Genomic DNA, 17,451 nt, shown 5'->3' with positions numbered 1-17,451 from the left:
TTCAGATCCACTCAAGCCATGCACAGCCTCTCTCCTAATCTCATGCACAAATGGGGTTTTAAAAACTATCCGGTGTCGGCATCATAACCACTCATGACCTACAGATGCTTCTGAAATGAACAGCCTTGTGTTTATTTGGAAATCTTCCCGCTCTGTCTCAATAGCTATTTGTCATGTTCCTTAATGCCACAGCTGTTTGGTTACGCCAGGTCATCTGCTTTTATTAGTCCTGTTCCCTCCACCCACTGAAACCCACACCAGCCAGGAGAAGATTATTATCCGCGTCCAAAAATAGCACTTCTCTCATTCCCCTCTTCCAGTGACCCTGGAAACTTCAGTGCTTTTCTTCTTTTCTGATTTCCAAATCTGCTCCCTACCTGCTGCCCCATGAAGGCTGGCGTAGCCGCCCTCACCGCCGGGATCCTTGGCGGCACCGGCGTCTTGCTCTTTCTCATCGCCTTTGGGACGGATTACTGGCTTCTAGCCACAGAGACCTGCGGCGTCTTCGAGCCTGGGAATAGCACTCTGCGGACCGGGGAGGTAACCTCTGAAATCTTCTCTTACGTCCGAAGAATTGACTTGTTTAAATAATTTAAAATTTAAAATTTTTAAAGTTTTAAATCTGTGATAATGCTTATGCTCGTTGGAAGTGACTGCTGATGTAAAACATCAGCCTGAGCTAACTTTAAAATCCAAACCAGCATTTTCCCAGTATCTAGGATTTTGACCGAAGAAAAGCGCGTCTAGGAAGCATTAAGACAGCCGCTCTGTAATCTGCCAGATATGAACATTAAGGAATGAAAGGCAAAAATGTGAGAGCTTTACTTGTTGACAGCATTCGCCTCTAAAGACAAAAGATATCTCCTGATATTTGCCATTAAAAGATTTCTCTCTCTGTAGTTTCTTCATTTAAAAATGGTTCATATTTCAGAGCGTGGGGCTTGGCAATCATTTACGGCTGAAGTGCTGTGGCTGCAGCACCGGCAGAAAACAAAAGCAGAACAGAGTCGACAAGAGTTCCTGCCCATCTAACAAAAGATGGCCTATTTATTTTAATATTGAGATGTATATAGAATTTTAGTTAACAGGAAATGTAATTCTAAAGGACAATTTGATATTTTAGTGCTAGCTGCTGGTATCACTTGTTTGAAGCTACTTTCAGAAGTTTGGTGTTAGCTGCACTTGCTGTTGTCCAACTCTTCAAAGAAATAACACCCAGATCGGTTCCCTGAGCCACCCACTCTTCAAAAGCATTTTTGTGCCGATCGATGTGTGGCTTCCATTAAGAAATGACAGGAAGATCCTTGTTGTGTGCACACTTCTTGTTGCTTCAAAGTTCAATCCAATTAGGTTTGATTCTTTTCCTGGGGTGGTGAGTCATACTGGGTAAGCATCATGATGCCAGCAAGAAATATATCCTTTCATTTCAAGTCGTGTTTCCAAATGACTTTCTCTATTGAAAAAAAAATTAGGCTAGAAAAACCACCTGGCAGAAGACACTGTCTTTACTGGTTAAAGCAGCGTGGTAAAGCCCTGGAGATGGCAGAGAGTCACGGACAGAGGAGCGCTGCTCAATTTTTGTGCGCTTGGGAAATGGCAATGTTAATTGTTTCAGATTTTTGTTTGTGCTGTTGTCTTTCAATGTGGAGAGACGAGAGATGTGGCACTGCGTGATGTGAATAAGCATCTCAAACGTTTCGGATACGCTCTTGGCCAAGCCTTGGCGTGCCTGTCACTAAGGCAGAGCGACTTCAAATGCGCCAGGCAGAAACAGGAACTGCTTTTACTCTTTCCTCTGAGCTATTTTATTTCTATTTCACTTACTGATTGTGTACAAGAGGCTGTGTTTTTACCTTCTCTGCCCTTTCTTAAGCTGGCAAATCCTGTCCCTCACAGATAAGGACAGTCTCGAGTATCTGCCAACCAGTGATTAAGTGTGCCGTAGGTGCACCAGCTCAGCACTGTACAGCTGAGGAAGTTTGAGGGCTGCGTGTTACCGATGTCACAGTTGATATTTTACCCTGAAAGTAAAAGGAGAATCGGGTCAGAGCTCTGGAAGCAGTCATAACTTGACGCATAAAAACCTCAAGGCAAGGGAAGTACCTTCTGGCACCTCCCGGTTGGGTCCTGTCTCCTTTCTCCAGTTCACAAAGTCCAATCCTGAATGGAGTTTTTCCATCCTCCACAAAATCTAATTTTATAACAGTCATGTCTCCTTTACCAACTTGTATGCAATAAAGGCAAAACTGATTTTTGGCTGTAGTTTTAATAAGCTTTTTGGTGAATAGTCCGTGAGTCAACTTTGCAATATCCTTCCTTGTGCAAAGACCCAACCCTTGTGCTCGCTGGATGGGTCTAGGGGTTGAAGCAGACTCACCAAAAAAGGCAAAATTCTCAACATGCCTGTCCTGGTCTATGAGAAGAATGGTGTGGGCAAAGAGTGATGTCACATGTAGGTTTAGCGTAACTTCTACTGGGCTCAGCAGAGGGAGAGAAAGAAGAAAAGCTTTGGGCTGCAATCACCAGGCTCAAAGGGAGAGTTAGAGTTGGGCTGTCGTTTGGGGTTAAGCCAGACCTTACATGGATCTTGCACAGTAGAAAGGACATCAGAACTGTTGCATTGGGTCACCCCCAAAACTGCTTACCTGGTAATCAACCTGCTCCCAACTGGTTACAACAGCAGTAAAATTTACTTAAGGAAAGACTGTAAGAAGTAAAATACACCCAGGGTGCTCTGCTGCCTGGCTTAGCTGTCCAGCTCCAGCAATCAGTGGTTTAAAGATGTTAGAGAAAGAAGAAACTGTTTTTGAAGGTCAGCAGGATGATTTGTGGTGAGAACATTCTGTAGCTCTGATACAGCAGAAAGTCAAGGACAGCAGCTACCTCTGTGCTCCCTAACCCCTCCAAAACCAACAGCAACAAGTGGAAACCCCCCCAAAAAAGGCAAGCAAGACCTGTCTAAGCCAAAATTACACACTTTCCACCATGATCATCCCCGTATCAGCTTGGGCTTTCATTCCTCCACAGGAAACACCGGCAGACATCAGGAAGGAGATCCTCACTTTCCATCACGAGGGCTTCTTCTGGCGGTGCTGGTTCTTTGGCGAGGGCCACGCGGAGTCCATCTGGACCTTCTGGTACAGTGAGTACGATGCCACCACATCACATTGACAGCATTTGGTCGCAGTTTGAATTGCGAACAGGCACAACAAGGGCTCCCAGGGATCAGGAGACACTTGTCTTTATTTTATTTCTTTTTTTTTTTTTTTATTCTTATTGTCTCTCTGTCAAAAGCAAACTTGGCTTTCTGTGCTCTTTTTTTTTATTTGGATTTTGCTCTCAGGGAGTTGTTCACAGACATGTAGGAACCTCTGGATGCCATTTAATATGTCACCTATAAAGTCTTGTGGAGTGGTGGCTTCCACCACCAAGGCCAACTCTCCCCCTATACCCCTTGATGTCTGTGTTCAGCTAAGGTCTGTGGAAGTTGAGCTCATGCCATTCCTTGGAGTTGCTCTTTTGTCAGCGTTTTCAGCCTTCGGACTGTTCCCACCTTCCACTGATTTCAGCACAGGGAAGGCTGGATGCGTGTGCCTGTGGTCTCCCTGGGTGCTCAGGACGTCTAGCAGTGGGCAGTGGTGGGCCGTGGAGAGCCGTAACCATGTGTGTTTATGCTCTTAAGCACACCAGACCTTGATCTTTAGCTCTTGCCTGTTTTGTTTCTTAAGGTCGTTGAAATTACATGTGCGAATAAACAGAGGAGAATGTAAAACATATTTTTTTTTTTTTCTGGAAGCACATTCACTGTTCAAAAAAAAAAAAAAACAAAAACTGAAGGAGAAACTGAAACCTGTTCTGAGGCACCAGTTGGTGCTGACTGCTGGCCCACGTGCAGTGAAGTGTGGGGTCTTGGCCCAGTGAACCAGGTGCTCCCACCAGAAAGAGGAAAGGAGTGAGACCGCCCTGCAATGCGCCTGGCACCGGCACCGGCACCGGCCCCGCCGGCGGCCGAGCCAGCGACCAGCTCGCCAGCTTGAGCACAGAGTGGGTGATTAGAGGACAGCCTTCCCCTGGGATGCCACAACCCTAGGGAAGTATGGGGGATAAAAAAACTGAGATTTTTTTTTTTTTTTTTTTTTTAAATAACTTCTACAAAGGTCTTAACCACTGCAAAAGCCTTGACTCGTGTTCGTGCTTTGGTCCGCTCTGAGATGCTTACAAGCCCATGAAGCTACGTGATCACCTCGTAGGGCAAATAATGCAGGTTTCCACCATAAATTCGCTCCTCAGTGATTAAAATTTCAGATGACTTTGCTGTCCTGCAGTCCCTGACCTGTGTTTCCTGTAAAATCTTGCAGGAACAGTTACTGCCACTGTTCAACTGAGCAACGTGAGGTTTCTCACACAGAAATTTTTTGATAAAAAAGGACAGGCTTGAGTGAGGGAGTTTGCTGTCTAATTACATTATATGGAAATACACGATATAATATAACGTTACCTGAAGTAAAATGACTCTTTCTGATAACTGGCAAATTTGTGTTACTTCTTTAGGTATTTATTATAATAGGATTGATCATGGTAAATTAATTTGCTGCTCTCGTGGATGTAATAATTAATTCAATAGGTATTCCGTAGTCAATTTAGCATGAACTAATGTCCACCTATTATAAAGTGTTCCTTTGAGCTGGGGAACATATTTAAATAAGTGGCCAACCATTAATTAATTCATTTAACATTCATTCTATTACAGTTAATCACGATAAGCCTCGGTGGTATTAATATTGATGGGGCACTTCCGTTCTCACTGTGCTTTCCCATCTCACAAACCAGAGGTCTGGGAAGGCAGCTTGTTCTGGTACCAAAATACCTTTGACCCTTCCAGACGGTTTAACATATTTTCTGGAGGAAAATAGCGATGGGAATATTTACCAGAATTTGAGCTGCCTCATCTTTCATGATTTATGTCCAGCCCAGACTCAGGGTATGAAGATGGAGATGTACGGGTAGCAGTCTCAGATCTGCTATGTGTCCCCTCCCTCATCGGTCTTATTTTCCTTTTTCTTTTTTTCTTTCTAACCAGGATTTACTACCTTTCTTTACTTCCCACCTTTCTGCCTTCAGTGAGGGTCATGTAGGTTTTGCAGATTGGAACGTTGCCTTCTGAATACTTTATAGTACTCCGAACTTACAAGAAAAAAAAAAAAACAAACTCTTTTTCTGTTGTTGTTGTTCTTTTTCAGCCAGCCAAGCACACCCCAAGTTCTGCATGCATGGCTACCTCTTTCCCATGCCCATTGCTCTTGGACCTTTCCCCCATCCTTCCTATGACACAACTGCAGGTGGGTTTCATTCCTGCTCCCCCAGCAGCTCCTTTCCCAAGCGGCCGGGCAGAGATTTATGACCTGGGTCGGTGCCGTGGTTCTCCCATTGCAGGTGCACGTGGTCGAGCATGACCAAGACTTTTGGAAAGCTCCTTTACAAAAGGAGAGAGAGTTGGGGCTGTTCAGCCTGGAAAAGAGAAGGCTCTGGGGAGACCTGATAGCAGCCTTCCAGTACCTCAAGGGGGCCTACAAGAAAGATGGGGAGAAACTCTTCAGTAGGGTCTGTTGTGACAGGACGAGGGATCATGGTTTTAAAATAGAGGGAGGTAGATTTAGATTGGATATTAGGAAAAACTTTATTCCAATGAGGGTGGTGGCACACTGTCCCAGGTTGCCCAGAGAGGTGGTTGATGCCCCATCCCTGGAAACATTCAAGGCCAGGTTGGATGGGGCTCTGAGCAACCTGATGTGATTGGAGATGTCCCTGCTGCTTGCAGGGGGGTTGGACTGTGTTCTGGTTTTGTTAGTGAGGGGGGGCCTAAGGTGGTAGCTTTAAAGGTCCCTTCCAACCCAAACTATTCATGATTCTATTAAAATGGCCTTGCTTAGCTGACTGCCCCAAGCCGTGAGCACATTGAGATGTTCTTCCACGTCTTCCCATGCCTGGCCGTGAGCTGTGCACCCTCCCGCTGGGTGCTTGATGCTCGGTCCTATGAGCAAGGGTGGATGTTCAACCCATGGTCTTCCTTCTCCCATCTCTTCACTCATTGGTAGGGGCTGGAGGCCAAAGAGTTCAGCCCCATGGCCAAATCCAGACCCTGTGGGCTAGCAGCACAAATAGTTTCTGCTGGGCTACAGACTTGTCCAAGTCCAGTGCTGACTGGTTTCCAGAGCCTGGCTTCCTGGGAGAGCTCTAGTGTTGATTTCTTGCAAGACAAAACAAACAAGCACTGGAAAAAATCGTTTAAAGACCCAGTTGTTAGAAGATCCACGTAAGTGACTGGCTTATTTTTAATGGACTGCATACGACACAGTTGGAGAGCTCTCCTTTCAACTGGTTCCCTTTTTATTTATGTTTCTCTATATTTTCTGAGTTCTTTAATGAATCAGGAATTTTAATTTGCTAAATTGGTGGCAGCAGCTAGAATTAATTCAATGATCTTTTTTGAAATGAATTGATTTCTTTAAATAGTGTGCATCACTCTGCCTTGCCTCCAGGGATCCGGGGCCGGCGTACTGCACAAACAAACATCTTGACCTTTTCCTTAGCCTTTAGCAGTACCTTTTTAAATTTTTTTTATTTTTTATGAGGAATTCATTTAAAAAAAAAAACATTTGTCAGGAGGAGCATGTGAGGGAGAGCAGCTAGTTTCTTTTGCTGCGCTGAGCAGGATTTCTGCCCCGGGGAACGCTCCGCAGTGTAAAATGGATACGAGGGACCTGTCGATGGCGGAAGGAAGAGCCCGTCCAGGCCGCGTGCAGCAACCATGCAGGTTAAGCAGTGGGTTTGTTTTTTTTTTTCCTACTTAGGAGAGGCAGGCATAATTTCTAGTTTCTGAATGATCTCACCGATAAACACACTATTTTTTTCCATACTAAATAAAAGGCCCTGGAGGTATCTGTTCCTGCCTGTCAGCCCTTGCTATGAAACCCTCTTCAGCTGCCTCCCAAAATGCCCATTGGGACATGCTGCAGGGATGGGCTCAGCGTAGGGGCTGCATCCTGGGGTGCGCTGAGGGGTCCCGCGTTTAGGGGCAGCGGGACCACTGGGCTCCTCTTCTGCACCAACCCTGCTGCAAAACATTTGGATGCTTCTGTCATTAACCCTCATTTCGTTTCGAACCAGCCCATCCTCATATGCAAATGATGACAAAAAAAAAAGGAGGCCATCCAAGAAGAGGGGTCCTCCAGCTATTACTTGCTCCGGAGATAATTCTGCCTTATCTGCATCCTCTTAGGCTCCCCGAGAGACTCAGGTGACGGGAGGTTAAACATGAAAATGAATTCTGTGGTTTTGGAGAGTTCAAGATACTTATCTCTCCCTAAGTGGCTCTCCTGACAAAATGGTTTCAAATGAGTAAAACACATCTTCCCTGTGTCATTTTTCTTTCAAGTGTGAATCATTTCAGCATTACCCACTTCCTCCTGCTGGGCTCCAATCTCTCTGACTAGCGCTTTGGAAAAACAACAGGCAGAGCGAGACGGTGAAATCAGGGGAACTGGGAGCAGGGGCCAGAGGGTCTCTGCCTGAAGACCACCAACTTTGGCCAAGGTTTACAGCCAAAGAGACTTGGCCATAAGATACATGGTTTATGGAAGAGACCTGGCTACTGGGAGACTGAAATTAGGGGGCTATGTCCCACCCCATGGGAGGTGACAGATGCAAGCTGGCTCGGCTCTGGCCAGTGTGGTTGCATGAAGTCACAGTGCCATTGCCTTCTGCCAAAAAAAAAAAAAAAAAAAAAAAAATCAGTGGATGAAGAGGCAGCTGTTCGCTTGCCCTGTTCTCTTACTTGGACTCAAGCAAGGCCATTAATGGGGGAAGGGGGAAATCATGAGGTCCTGTTTTCCCTGCAGTCCTGCTAACAAAACCCACCTTTATTTTAAACCAGGAACCTGACACCTTCCATAAGTGTTAATTAAAATGGAACAAAGATGTGGTCTGATTCCACCTCTCCAAATTTTGCTATTTTCTTTCCTTTCTTGCCAAGCTCTTCCAGCCCCCACCGGCACAGCTAAGCGAGGTGTCCTTTCCCCTCACCCCCTTTCGTGGCATGCTTCCCTGGCAAACCGTCCCAACCCCTTGTACTCATGCCAATCCCATTATGTAGGCCATGAACCTGAACTTGCACCGGTTCCAGGCACGTTGCCCTCATGCCACGGTGGGGAGTTGGCAAAGCAGGAGCTACAGCTCTGCCTAACAAGAGTAGCGTTGGTTGAGCATAAACTTCTGAAAACCGCTTTTTCCCCCTTTCTCCTGACTTGACTTTATTTTTTTTTTTTGACCGTGCAGTGTACAGAGGCTTCTGGACAGCGTTCATCATGCTGGCGGTCACCGCCGGGCTGGTGGGAGGGCTGCTGCTGGTGTGTGGCATGCCCTTCGTCAGCCCCCGGTCCTACAAGGTTGGAGGCGGATTCCTCCTCGCCTCGGGTAAGCTGCCGAGCTGCAGTAATGGGATACGGCCAGGGCAGGAACGCGGCGGCCATGCTCTGCTTCATGCTGGCAGGGGAAGGGGAGGCAGCCAGGGATGGGGCGCTGCTGGAGGGAGGCGGGGGGCTCTGAGTTGGAGTAAATTAGTTCCCTCTTCCCCTGCTGGAAATAAACCTCTATGCTCAGTCAATCTTTAGCAAGATAGTCCTTAGTCCTAGGGAGGCTGGGAGCTGGCATTTGGGAAAAAAATTCTTTCTTTTTTTTTTTTTTTTTTCCCTACTCTTCTAGTCAACGTGGAGGAGCAGAGACTTTCATTTCACTAAAGTCCATTGCAGCGTTAACCCTGGGCACCAATCAGCCACACTCTGTTCCTCTAAGTCAGCCTTTGCATTTAGGCCTCTCCTGACTCTGCTGTTAAAGTCTGGTAGAGCTGGAAACCCACTGAGCGATGAAAGGCATACCCAGAGATTCAAAATGGGAGGGCTGGCTTAATAAAACCTGAAAAGATGAAGCGGTGGCACAGCAGGAAAATGAATTAAAAATAGGCATCTATTCATTATTCCTGCTGCCATTACAAATTATTCCACTGAATTATCACTTGGGCTTTTTCCTTTTTTTTTTATTTGAGAAGGAATAACTGGCTTAACTAGTAGAAATACTTGATTTATAACAGTGACTCAAACTCAGAAAAAAGCTTTTTTGAGACTCAAGCAGCTAAAGGCTGGAGCTCAGCTGAGCCACGCCAAGTGAAGAACTTCATTATGAAGTCAGGCCTTTCTCTGAAAAAACAGTGTTTAATTATGGACCCTGCACCAGGTCCTGCTTCCTCATACACGGCACGAATCAAACAGGAGCTAGTGTCTTTGCTCCTCGTTTGGGCTTTGAGTGCGCTCAAGTTTTTTGGGGCCAAATACATCAATGAAAAGATTTAACAAGAGGGATCCCAACACCAACCCTGGAGGAACGCCACCTAAACGCCTCCCAATCTCACCATCCCCTGCCATCATTGCCTTTTACTCTTTTCCCCCATTATTTAGCTGCCTCTCCATTTTATAGCTCCTTTCCTAATTTCTGTCTCCTCTAGATGTACTAATAATTAACCATGTGATGCCAGCTGAGCTGCTGGTTAAAATGAAGCTAGATGACATCTATCTGTCTAAAAAATTTGGAAGGCACTGAATCAATGTGGCCTTACGTCGCTAATTCACTTTGCATTTTTTCCCATTTTCCATTTGCCTCCAGGTTTTCAGTTACTGAAGTGAGGGCAGCAAGCCTGCGGGTATCGGATTATCTCTCTTTTATTTAGTTTAATAAAGGCTTGGCTGGGCTTAGCTTTTCTAAAGGCAAATTTTGTGCGGTTTTACACACAATTTCATTTGGGAATGCAAGATGGATCTCCATCAGGCACCAACGCCTTCTGCTGAGTAGTGTTGGCCACTTGACATGCGTGTGCATTGGAGTCATCTCTTCTGAGCCTAGGGATGAATATTTGAATCCTCTCAGGTGTGACACTCCGGCTACCCCAGTTAATGCCCTGCCTCTTCAAAACACTCAGCTTTCAGCCCATTTGGAAAAACTGAGATCGGTCACCTTCTGGCTCTGGCCAGATAAGTAAAATATCACACAGATAAGGATGTCGAGTAATATTGAATCACTGTATTCCATTTTTTTCATTGTTTTTGCACTTTATTTGACTACTTCTTGATTAAAAGGCTGGGGCATAGAATGTGACACTTTTCAGAAGAGCTGATTATGCATCACATAAACCTCTTGGCATTAGACAAAGCTGCTGCTGTTTAAATTGAAGTTTGTATTAATGCAGTTTCAATCTGAACAGCAATCATTGTTATTAACTGTCATCAGGAGGAGCGAGTTCAGCTGGAAGTGACTTCCTGCCATATTTTCAATCTAAATGATAGCTAGGAGAATGTGATAGTATTTCAGCATTTTCTGCAAAGTTTGCTTAGAGTTTCAGCTGATCCTTTTTTTTTTTTTTTATTTGGGAGGAATGTCTTGAACTCAAACCTCTGGATCCTGCTTGACACTGGCTTCCTGATGGATTTGGGATGCATCACTCCATGTTGTTTTTTTTTTTTTCTCACTATTCCTTCTAAAAATATTTTGCATCATTGAGCTAAGCAGTAGGAACAATAGATTTAACACAGCTTCAACTCCCTAGCTATCCCTTTCCTTCAGATAGCGGGATGTGGAGAGACGATGCAGGAGAAAGCGCATCTTGTCTTCTAATCATGGCCCGTGGGTCAGTGTTAATTAACCTCCCTCGCAGAAATGATCTCTCCTTGAAGAAGTGTGAAAGTGCTGGCAGTTTGTAGAGAAGGAATGTGGTCTGGCAGGCGGATGGTGAGATGGGGCACCATGGCTCAGGATAACCCAGCCTTACAGGACATCTTTAATATGCACCTTCATTCTGTCCATAACCTCCCTCTGCCCCTTTCGGTACACGCCCACGCCAAGGTCGTAAAACCAGTGTCGTAGTTAGTCCCTGTAAAATGACACAACATTTGCCGCCAAAAGGTTCTAAAGATATTATTGGTGCAAATATGCTCCCAAGCACGTTTACGGTTAACCAGCCTGACATGATCTCGAGGAGTTACATGTGCCCCTCCATCGCCCGGGGAATTCAACGCCTAAGGGTGAAGACTGTTATCGCTCAATTAGCTCCCTTTGGGTTTCTTTCCAAGATGCCTTTTATTTAGCGTACTTTCAAGAGGCCAAATTTGATTGTCTGCCAGCTGCCTGAACAAACGTAGTGGTTGGTGGGTGGTGTTTCTGAGAGCCCTTTCAAAGGACTGCAGATGTTCCCCTTGATTTCTTCTGCTGGGCGACTCGGGAAATACAGCCCGAGCCTGTCTGACAATTGCGCGTCTACCTCGTCGCCCGCTCCCGAATTGCATGAGCAAACAGTCGGCGTGCTGCTTTCCTTCTAATATTTGCCATCTCAGACTCAGCTTTGGTGCTTGCAAGGGGAAGGCAGCTGCGGGCTGGTGACTGATTGTCCCCTTGTTTCAATAGTCGGATGACAATTTGATAAATTATCACTACAACGTCACGGAGAGGGCTGGGTGAACGCTGCACTGCAGCTTCTGGAAACTCAATTGCTGGGACAACTTTGCTTGTGCTCCTTGGTTTTCATTTCCTTTGGGCGTTTTAGCGACGAAGCTCAGAAGTGAGCACACACTTCATCCAGACCTAGGGCGATCACTGAGCTTGCTGCGCTGCCTTAATATATTTGAACCTGTAGACTTAAGTTACAAAAAATGACCTGAGCTCAACCTGGTGTCTTGCTCAGGGGTGGGGAGGCTGCTCTGGAGGGAGCGGGCAGGCAAAGCCCGAGTGTGTGGTCCTATGACTAAAAGTGCTGAATTTCATGCTCAGATTCCTCTTCCCAACTCAAGCATCTCCATTTTGGCAATCTCAGGCTCCCCATGTGCAATAAGGACTCACAGTTACGGAACGGCAGCTCATGATCACCCCTCCATTTCCTCGTTATTAACATCTTCAAGAGGCAACTATCGAGAAAGGCAAATGAGTCGAAGTTCATTTTTCTTGTAATTAGCAGATTTCACGAAAGTTCAGCAGCTTCCACAGAATAAGAGTTAAAGATTGAGTTCACTCACCTGGCCCTACAATTAGCAGCTATAAAGGCGTCACAAGGATATAAAGTGAGAGAAAGAAAAAGCCCAACTCCAATTTACTGACAACGAGGGTGCAGCTCTCCTGGGAGGGGGAGATGAAGCGCTGGGGTTCGTTATCCTGCAGTTCGCAGTGTACAAAGGAGAAAGGTTTCATACCTCACTTCAATTTTCTTGCAATTAGCCCCTCCCTAGAAGATGCTGTCGATCTCATCAGGTACAAGATGGAGTTTCACAGTTAATTTTTTCCATACTGTCCTAATGAGCAGAGACAAAAAGGGAAAGGGAGAGAAAGAAAGACATCACTTGGTTCATTTTCCAGTGGTAGAAACCACAGGGCTGGTGAGAGGAGCATGGGGATGGTCTCGTTTGATGAGGTCTTCACTTACACTTACCCAAACCCAACACATCTCCTGCATCTCGGGTGTGTGTGCCAACACTAGGCTCACTTCTTGGGCAGAAAACTAGATTTTTTTCACTTTTTCATTTTGCTGCCCAAGGCAGGAAGAAATCTGTCTCTGTATACAGGAAGCCATTTAGGGCTGATAGGAAAGAAAGATGTCTTTCTGCTGTGTCCGAGACTAAAAGCCCCTAAAAGGAGGTGGTAAAGTGAGACCTGTTCAAAAGATGAAAAATTCAAAATAAAATAGCATTTTAAAAGAAAAATGCCAAACACTTATTTTGGTAATACGAGTGAAACCTCCTGATATTCTCATTCTGAAGAGTCTACTGATGTCTTAAAGCGTGACAAATTTTAGGCAGTTTCATGAAGCCTTGTGGTTGTTCCAAGTAAGCATTCTTTTGCTGAACAGTTTTTGGCGAGCTTCCCTTTCTGCGCTTCCACCATCGTTCTTCGCTTGCACCCGCCCTTTTGATTTTCTTTTCTCACCAAGGTGATGGTGTAAATCCCAGAGACTCCTCGTCACTCAGCGGTAATTATTCCAGGGAAGAAGGCTGCTTACTTTACATTTTCTTGTCATTTTCCTGGAGTGTGAAAATGTTCTTAATTTAGATGCCGTGGCCGTGCCATCACTTCCAGTACCTGTTTAATAATAAATCCTTCCACACCGAGACCCGGCGCTTCTCCTGGGGCCGGGGAGGGACTGTTTCCCCATCCTTAGCTCCTGGCGAGCCTGGGGATGATGCCATCCACTCGCAGGGCTTCCTGGAACGCTCCTCAGAAAAAAACGGTAGATTTTGATCAGATTTCTTCAATAAATTAGACTTAGGTCATTTAAATTTTCCTGGGACAATTCAACGCAAAACCCCTGGTTATTTAAAGAAAAGCAGGAGAATTCAGAACTGTGCCAACGTCCTCGTGTCCTCTGTCCCAATGGGGCTATGTTTTTATTTGCGTCTCTTATGGTAGGTATTATAAGTTAATGAAATAGAAATTGATCTTTAAAAGAGCACTTTTCAAGGTTCAGTTGCTATCTAATTAATTTAATTTTAAATTACATCAGTAATAAAGACTTAATTGCCTTCTTATCAATATATTGTATTTTGTAAAGGACATGCGACTATTTAAACATGCAATTGTTTTCTTATAGTAGAATAATTGGCATTTTAAGCATACAACTATCATATTAAGTGTAAAATATTTATTTGTGTGCTTAATTTCAAGTGGTATCAAAGTCTCAATGAACATGCAAATGTCACAGCAGCTGCTGTTTAACTCCCAGCCTGCCTCTCCGGCAGGCATAAAGACTTTGCGGTGGAAGGGAGAGTGGCTTGAAACAAGAGCTTGTGGTGATGTGAAGTGTATTCATATGGTTACACCAAATTTTTTTCATTGCTAAGATTTAATGGGTCGTCTTAGGGCATAGGAGGCAGTTTGGTAGACATGACATGTTAGGCTGGGTATCTTCAACTTCTGTATAAGACGGAGCGAGGCTGTTGAACCTCTGTATCGTCACATATTTGGCTACGCGATGTGACGCGGAGGTTTGTAGCAGCAGATGTGCTTATATCTGTTACAAGGAGGAACGTGGTTGAACACCATCACTTTTTCTCCGCTGGAGGTTTCGGTAACTGCCATTGCTAAGCAGATATATCAACGCCAGGCTTCACCCACTTCCTTTGCTTAGCACGGGAGTTGGGTTTTGTAGTGCATGAGCTGCCAGGAAGCAGAATTAAATACAGTACAAACTGCCTTTGATTTAAAAATTGCAAGGGGAGAAATTAAATCCAGCAGAAGCCACAACACATCCACAGAACTGTGTGGTAACTGGTCCACTAAATTAATTTAGAACTCTTCAGTTCTACTGTAAATATATATATATATATATATATATAATTATAATTATAAACTGTGTTATGTTTCTTTCATACGTGTGTGTACGTGTGTATATCTATGTGTTATAAGGCACCATTTAGATCACAGAATATATTAAAAAATAGCAAGCTTCTAGCTCTGAAACAGCAAGATCAGACGCTACCGAAGGGCGTTCAGATCTGTCACCACCCTGTCACTATTTAATTTTAATATATATTGACTTTAAAAAGCATTGTATCTATTCTTTAATGCGGCACAGTAAATAATATTGTGGCCACACTAGTTTTTTTGTCATCTGTGTTGTTCAGGGGAGCTAGGCCTCCAATCTCTGACCACCATCCCTTTGAATTATGAGGAAATGAGGTTCCTACCAAGGCACCGAAACCCCCAAACCTGCCGTGGGCTGCACCACGTGCTTTTCAGATGTGACTGAGCTCTTCCTGCAAATGCTGACCTTTGGCGGGCGTGCGTCTGGAAACGGGAGATGGCGAGGTCTGACAGGAGAGGTCTGCTGTTTGGGTCACAGGCATCCCACATGGCTTGGGAGGCTCTGAGGAGAGGGGGGCCGTCTCCAAGCGAGATCCTGACCTTGCGCTCGCTGCTCAGGCTTGAGCGTGGCCTCAGGCCTCCTCCTGCCTGGCTCCAGGGGAGGGCAAAGGAGGTCTCACTTGCCAACAAAAAGACTTTCTAGCCTCATGTACAAGCTATTTATTATTCTTTTTATTATTCAGTTATTTAGTAACCTATCCGAGATTAATATCTCATGGCTACGTGCCTTTTCCACTCCATCGTGTGTTATTTCTCTGCAAAACAGGACTGTCTGTACACCTTGCCGTGTGTTTTAGTACTTGACTGCAAAGCTCTGTTTCAGGAAGGGTAACACAAGACATGGAGGGGAACTGCCGCGAGCTGCGGCAGCTGCTTTGGTGTCTGCATGGGCTCCTCTTGTCATCCCAGACAAATTAAAAATAAAAAAGGCAAAACCACCCACCTTTAAGACAGGAACGCAGAGCTAGCCTCACGCAGATCCCTGCTGTGACCATCAGCCGTGGTCGTGGTGGTTTCTCCATGGCCGTATCCGGCTGTAACGGAGCCCTTATAGCACTGGCAGTGAGAGCACAAGGTGTCAGCGGTGCCTACGGCTGGGCAGGAGCTGGTGGCGGTGGTGTGGGTCTCTCCCACAGTGAACCTGCAGAGCAATGGCATGAAAAATAATTCTGCAACACCGAACTTCCATGCAAAGGACCTGCAAGATGGAAATCCGTTGTGATCTTTTCTCAATTTTATTTCTGTGTTTCGTACGCAGAGAATAACTTACCTTTGTCTCTCTTTCCAGGAGGCTTATTTCTCCTGCTCATATTTCTCTTTGTGATATGGAAGGAGTTTGCCGCTGATTTTCAGAAGTACATCCTTCTGGAGAGAAGTGAGAAGTGTCTGGACGACGTACCCGTGCACGTGTATTACGGGTGGTCCTTCATGTTTGCCGCAGCGGGAGTGCCCCTGGTTTTACTTTCCGGACTCCTCTTTTACCTGATCGGCAGAGACATTATGAAGTCCCTGGAGTAAGGCAAATTTGGAGAAGGCCTTTGAGAAAAATTGGTGATGAGCCTTGTAATGAAATGTATGCAAGTTTTGAGGACTAGATCATTTTTGTAGCTGTAATTGTCATGATTACACTCACTCTTACATGGAGGCAGTATGGAGCCCTGAGCATCCAAATGCCACTGGTCCAAAACCAGCCTCAGCTGAACAGCCAGCTTCAGTATTTTTACACTTTGGGGAAATTTAGACGTGTCCGTTTTCTCTGTAGCCCAAGGAAGAGCCTTCATTGTGAAAAAGCAGCTCCCCTTGAATCCCCCAACTGTCAGCAGAGCCTCACATCCATATTCAGCAGACCTGGAATTTTATAGCGTTCCCAGCATCCTTGTTTCTTGTAAAAGGTAATCGAATCTGGCTGTGACGGTGTACGCTCTAATGTCTATTTCTGAAAAGCAATTAAGGATGATTTTTTTTTTTTAAGTTGACTCTAATTGACGTCAAAGGACAACCATTTTAACAGGATGTCGGGAAATATAAGTAACTTTTTTTTTTCACTAAAAGCCCTGATTCTGAAGATACAAATGTACCTGGACCTAACCTAACTTTCAATAAGTGAATAAACCAATTTCTGTGTCATGAAACGGAACATGAATTAATTAGTATTTCTTTACAGCACCGCATTACTCTGTATTTGATATTCTCTCCGGACATGGTGTTGTGGGGATTTGCAACCCAAAAACTGAAAGATGGTCAGAGCTGGGGGAAAGGAGGTGGGAACAATAGCACTATAATTTTTTAGTTTTGTTTGTTACGGTAGACCACAGGACTTTGTTGTGTTCTACAGACATAGCACAAGAGTCAGGTCCAAAAATTCTGTACCATTCAGACACTTTTAAATCCTCGCAATGGCTCAGATCACAGGCGTCCTACGAAGAGCAGTGCATGCTCATTCTACACCAAACTGTCGGGGTGTAGGAGGTGAAGTAGTTTACATAGTGTGTACAGGTGTTTGTAAAGACACTGAAAAATGACAAAGATCTGATCTTGTCGTGTTTTTCGGGCTGGATCTTGATGCTTTGTTGGGCTCTTGCTTGCTGAACTCATTTGCATAAATTTTAAGTCAAGCTTCCTAAAAATGCACACTGTGCTCACGAATGTCATCGTTTGCGCTAAACGTCTATCTCCCAAGCTTTATGTCATACTATTGACTCAGTATAGTTAATTAATAATGTAATGTAAATCTCTTCCAGAAAGCAGTGAAGATTGTTGGCAGTATAAAAATATTTGTTAATGCTCTTCATAAAATATTATTCAAGTCTGGCGTTCCTTTCCTTTTGGAGCAAGTTCTAATTATTCCTTTACAAGAATCACGCCATACATACAGTGAGAAATTGTAATTCCCACATGTAAAGATTAGTTCTTTCATATGATAACAAACTTGGTCTACAGTTCTTAAGCAAAATTTGCACTGTTTTCCCTTAATAAAAATTTTGTTTGGATAGAATTGGAATA

General features: G+C 44.7%; 1 protein-coding gene across 1 annotated transcript; it reads left to right on the top strand.

The window, feature by feature from the left end:
• Positions 1-320: 320 nt before the first annotated feature.
• LOC104487280 (transmembrane protein 182) lies at positions 321-16,585 on the top strand. Its single transcript, XM_086756503.1, has 5 exons — positions 321-540; positions 3,028-3,142; positions 5,241-5,339; positions 8,335-8,472; positions 15,737-16,585. The coding sequence occupies exons 1-5, from the start codon at positions 388-390 to the stop codon at positions 15,964-15,966; spliced, it is 735 nt and encodes a 244-aa protein (XP_086612629.1). The 5' UTR covers positions 321-387; the 3' UTR covers positions 15,967-16,585.
• The last annotated feature ends 866 nt before the right edge of the window (positions 16,586-17,451 follow it).

Source organism: Chlamydotis macqueenii, chromosome 11, assembly GCF_036417535.1.
Source record: "Chlamydotis macqueenii isolate bChlMac1 chromosome 11, bChlMac1.mat, whole genome shotgun sequence".
In the NCBI taxonomy this organism is placed as follows: domain Eukaryota; kingdom Metazoa; phylum Chordata; class Aves; order Otidiformes; family Otididae; genus Chlamydotis; species Chlamydotis macqueenii.
Note: the sequence above shows the minus strand (reverse complement) of the source record. Positions and strands in the feature narration are given on the sequence as shown.

Excerpts from the sequence above, each read along its gene's own strand:
- LOC104487280 (XM_086756503.1), top strand. The coding sequence starts at position 388 with ATGAAGGCTGGCGTAGCCGCCCTCACCGCCGGGATCCTTGGCGGCACC. Across the intron at positions 541-3,027 it reads GCACTCTGCGGACCGGGGAG|GAAACACCGGCAGACATCAG; the intron begins GTAACCTCTGAA and ends ATTCCTCCACAG. Across the intron at positions 5,340-8,334 it reads TTCCTATGACACAACTGCAG|TGTACAGAGGCTTCTGGACA; the intron begins GTGGGTTTCATT and ends TTGACCGTGCAG.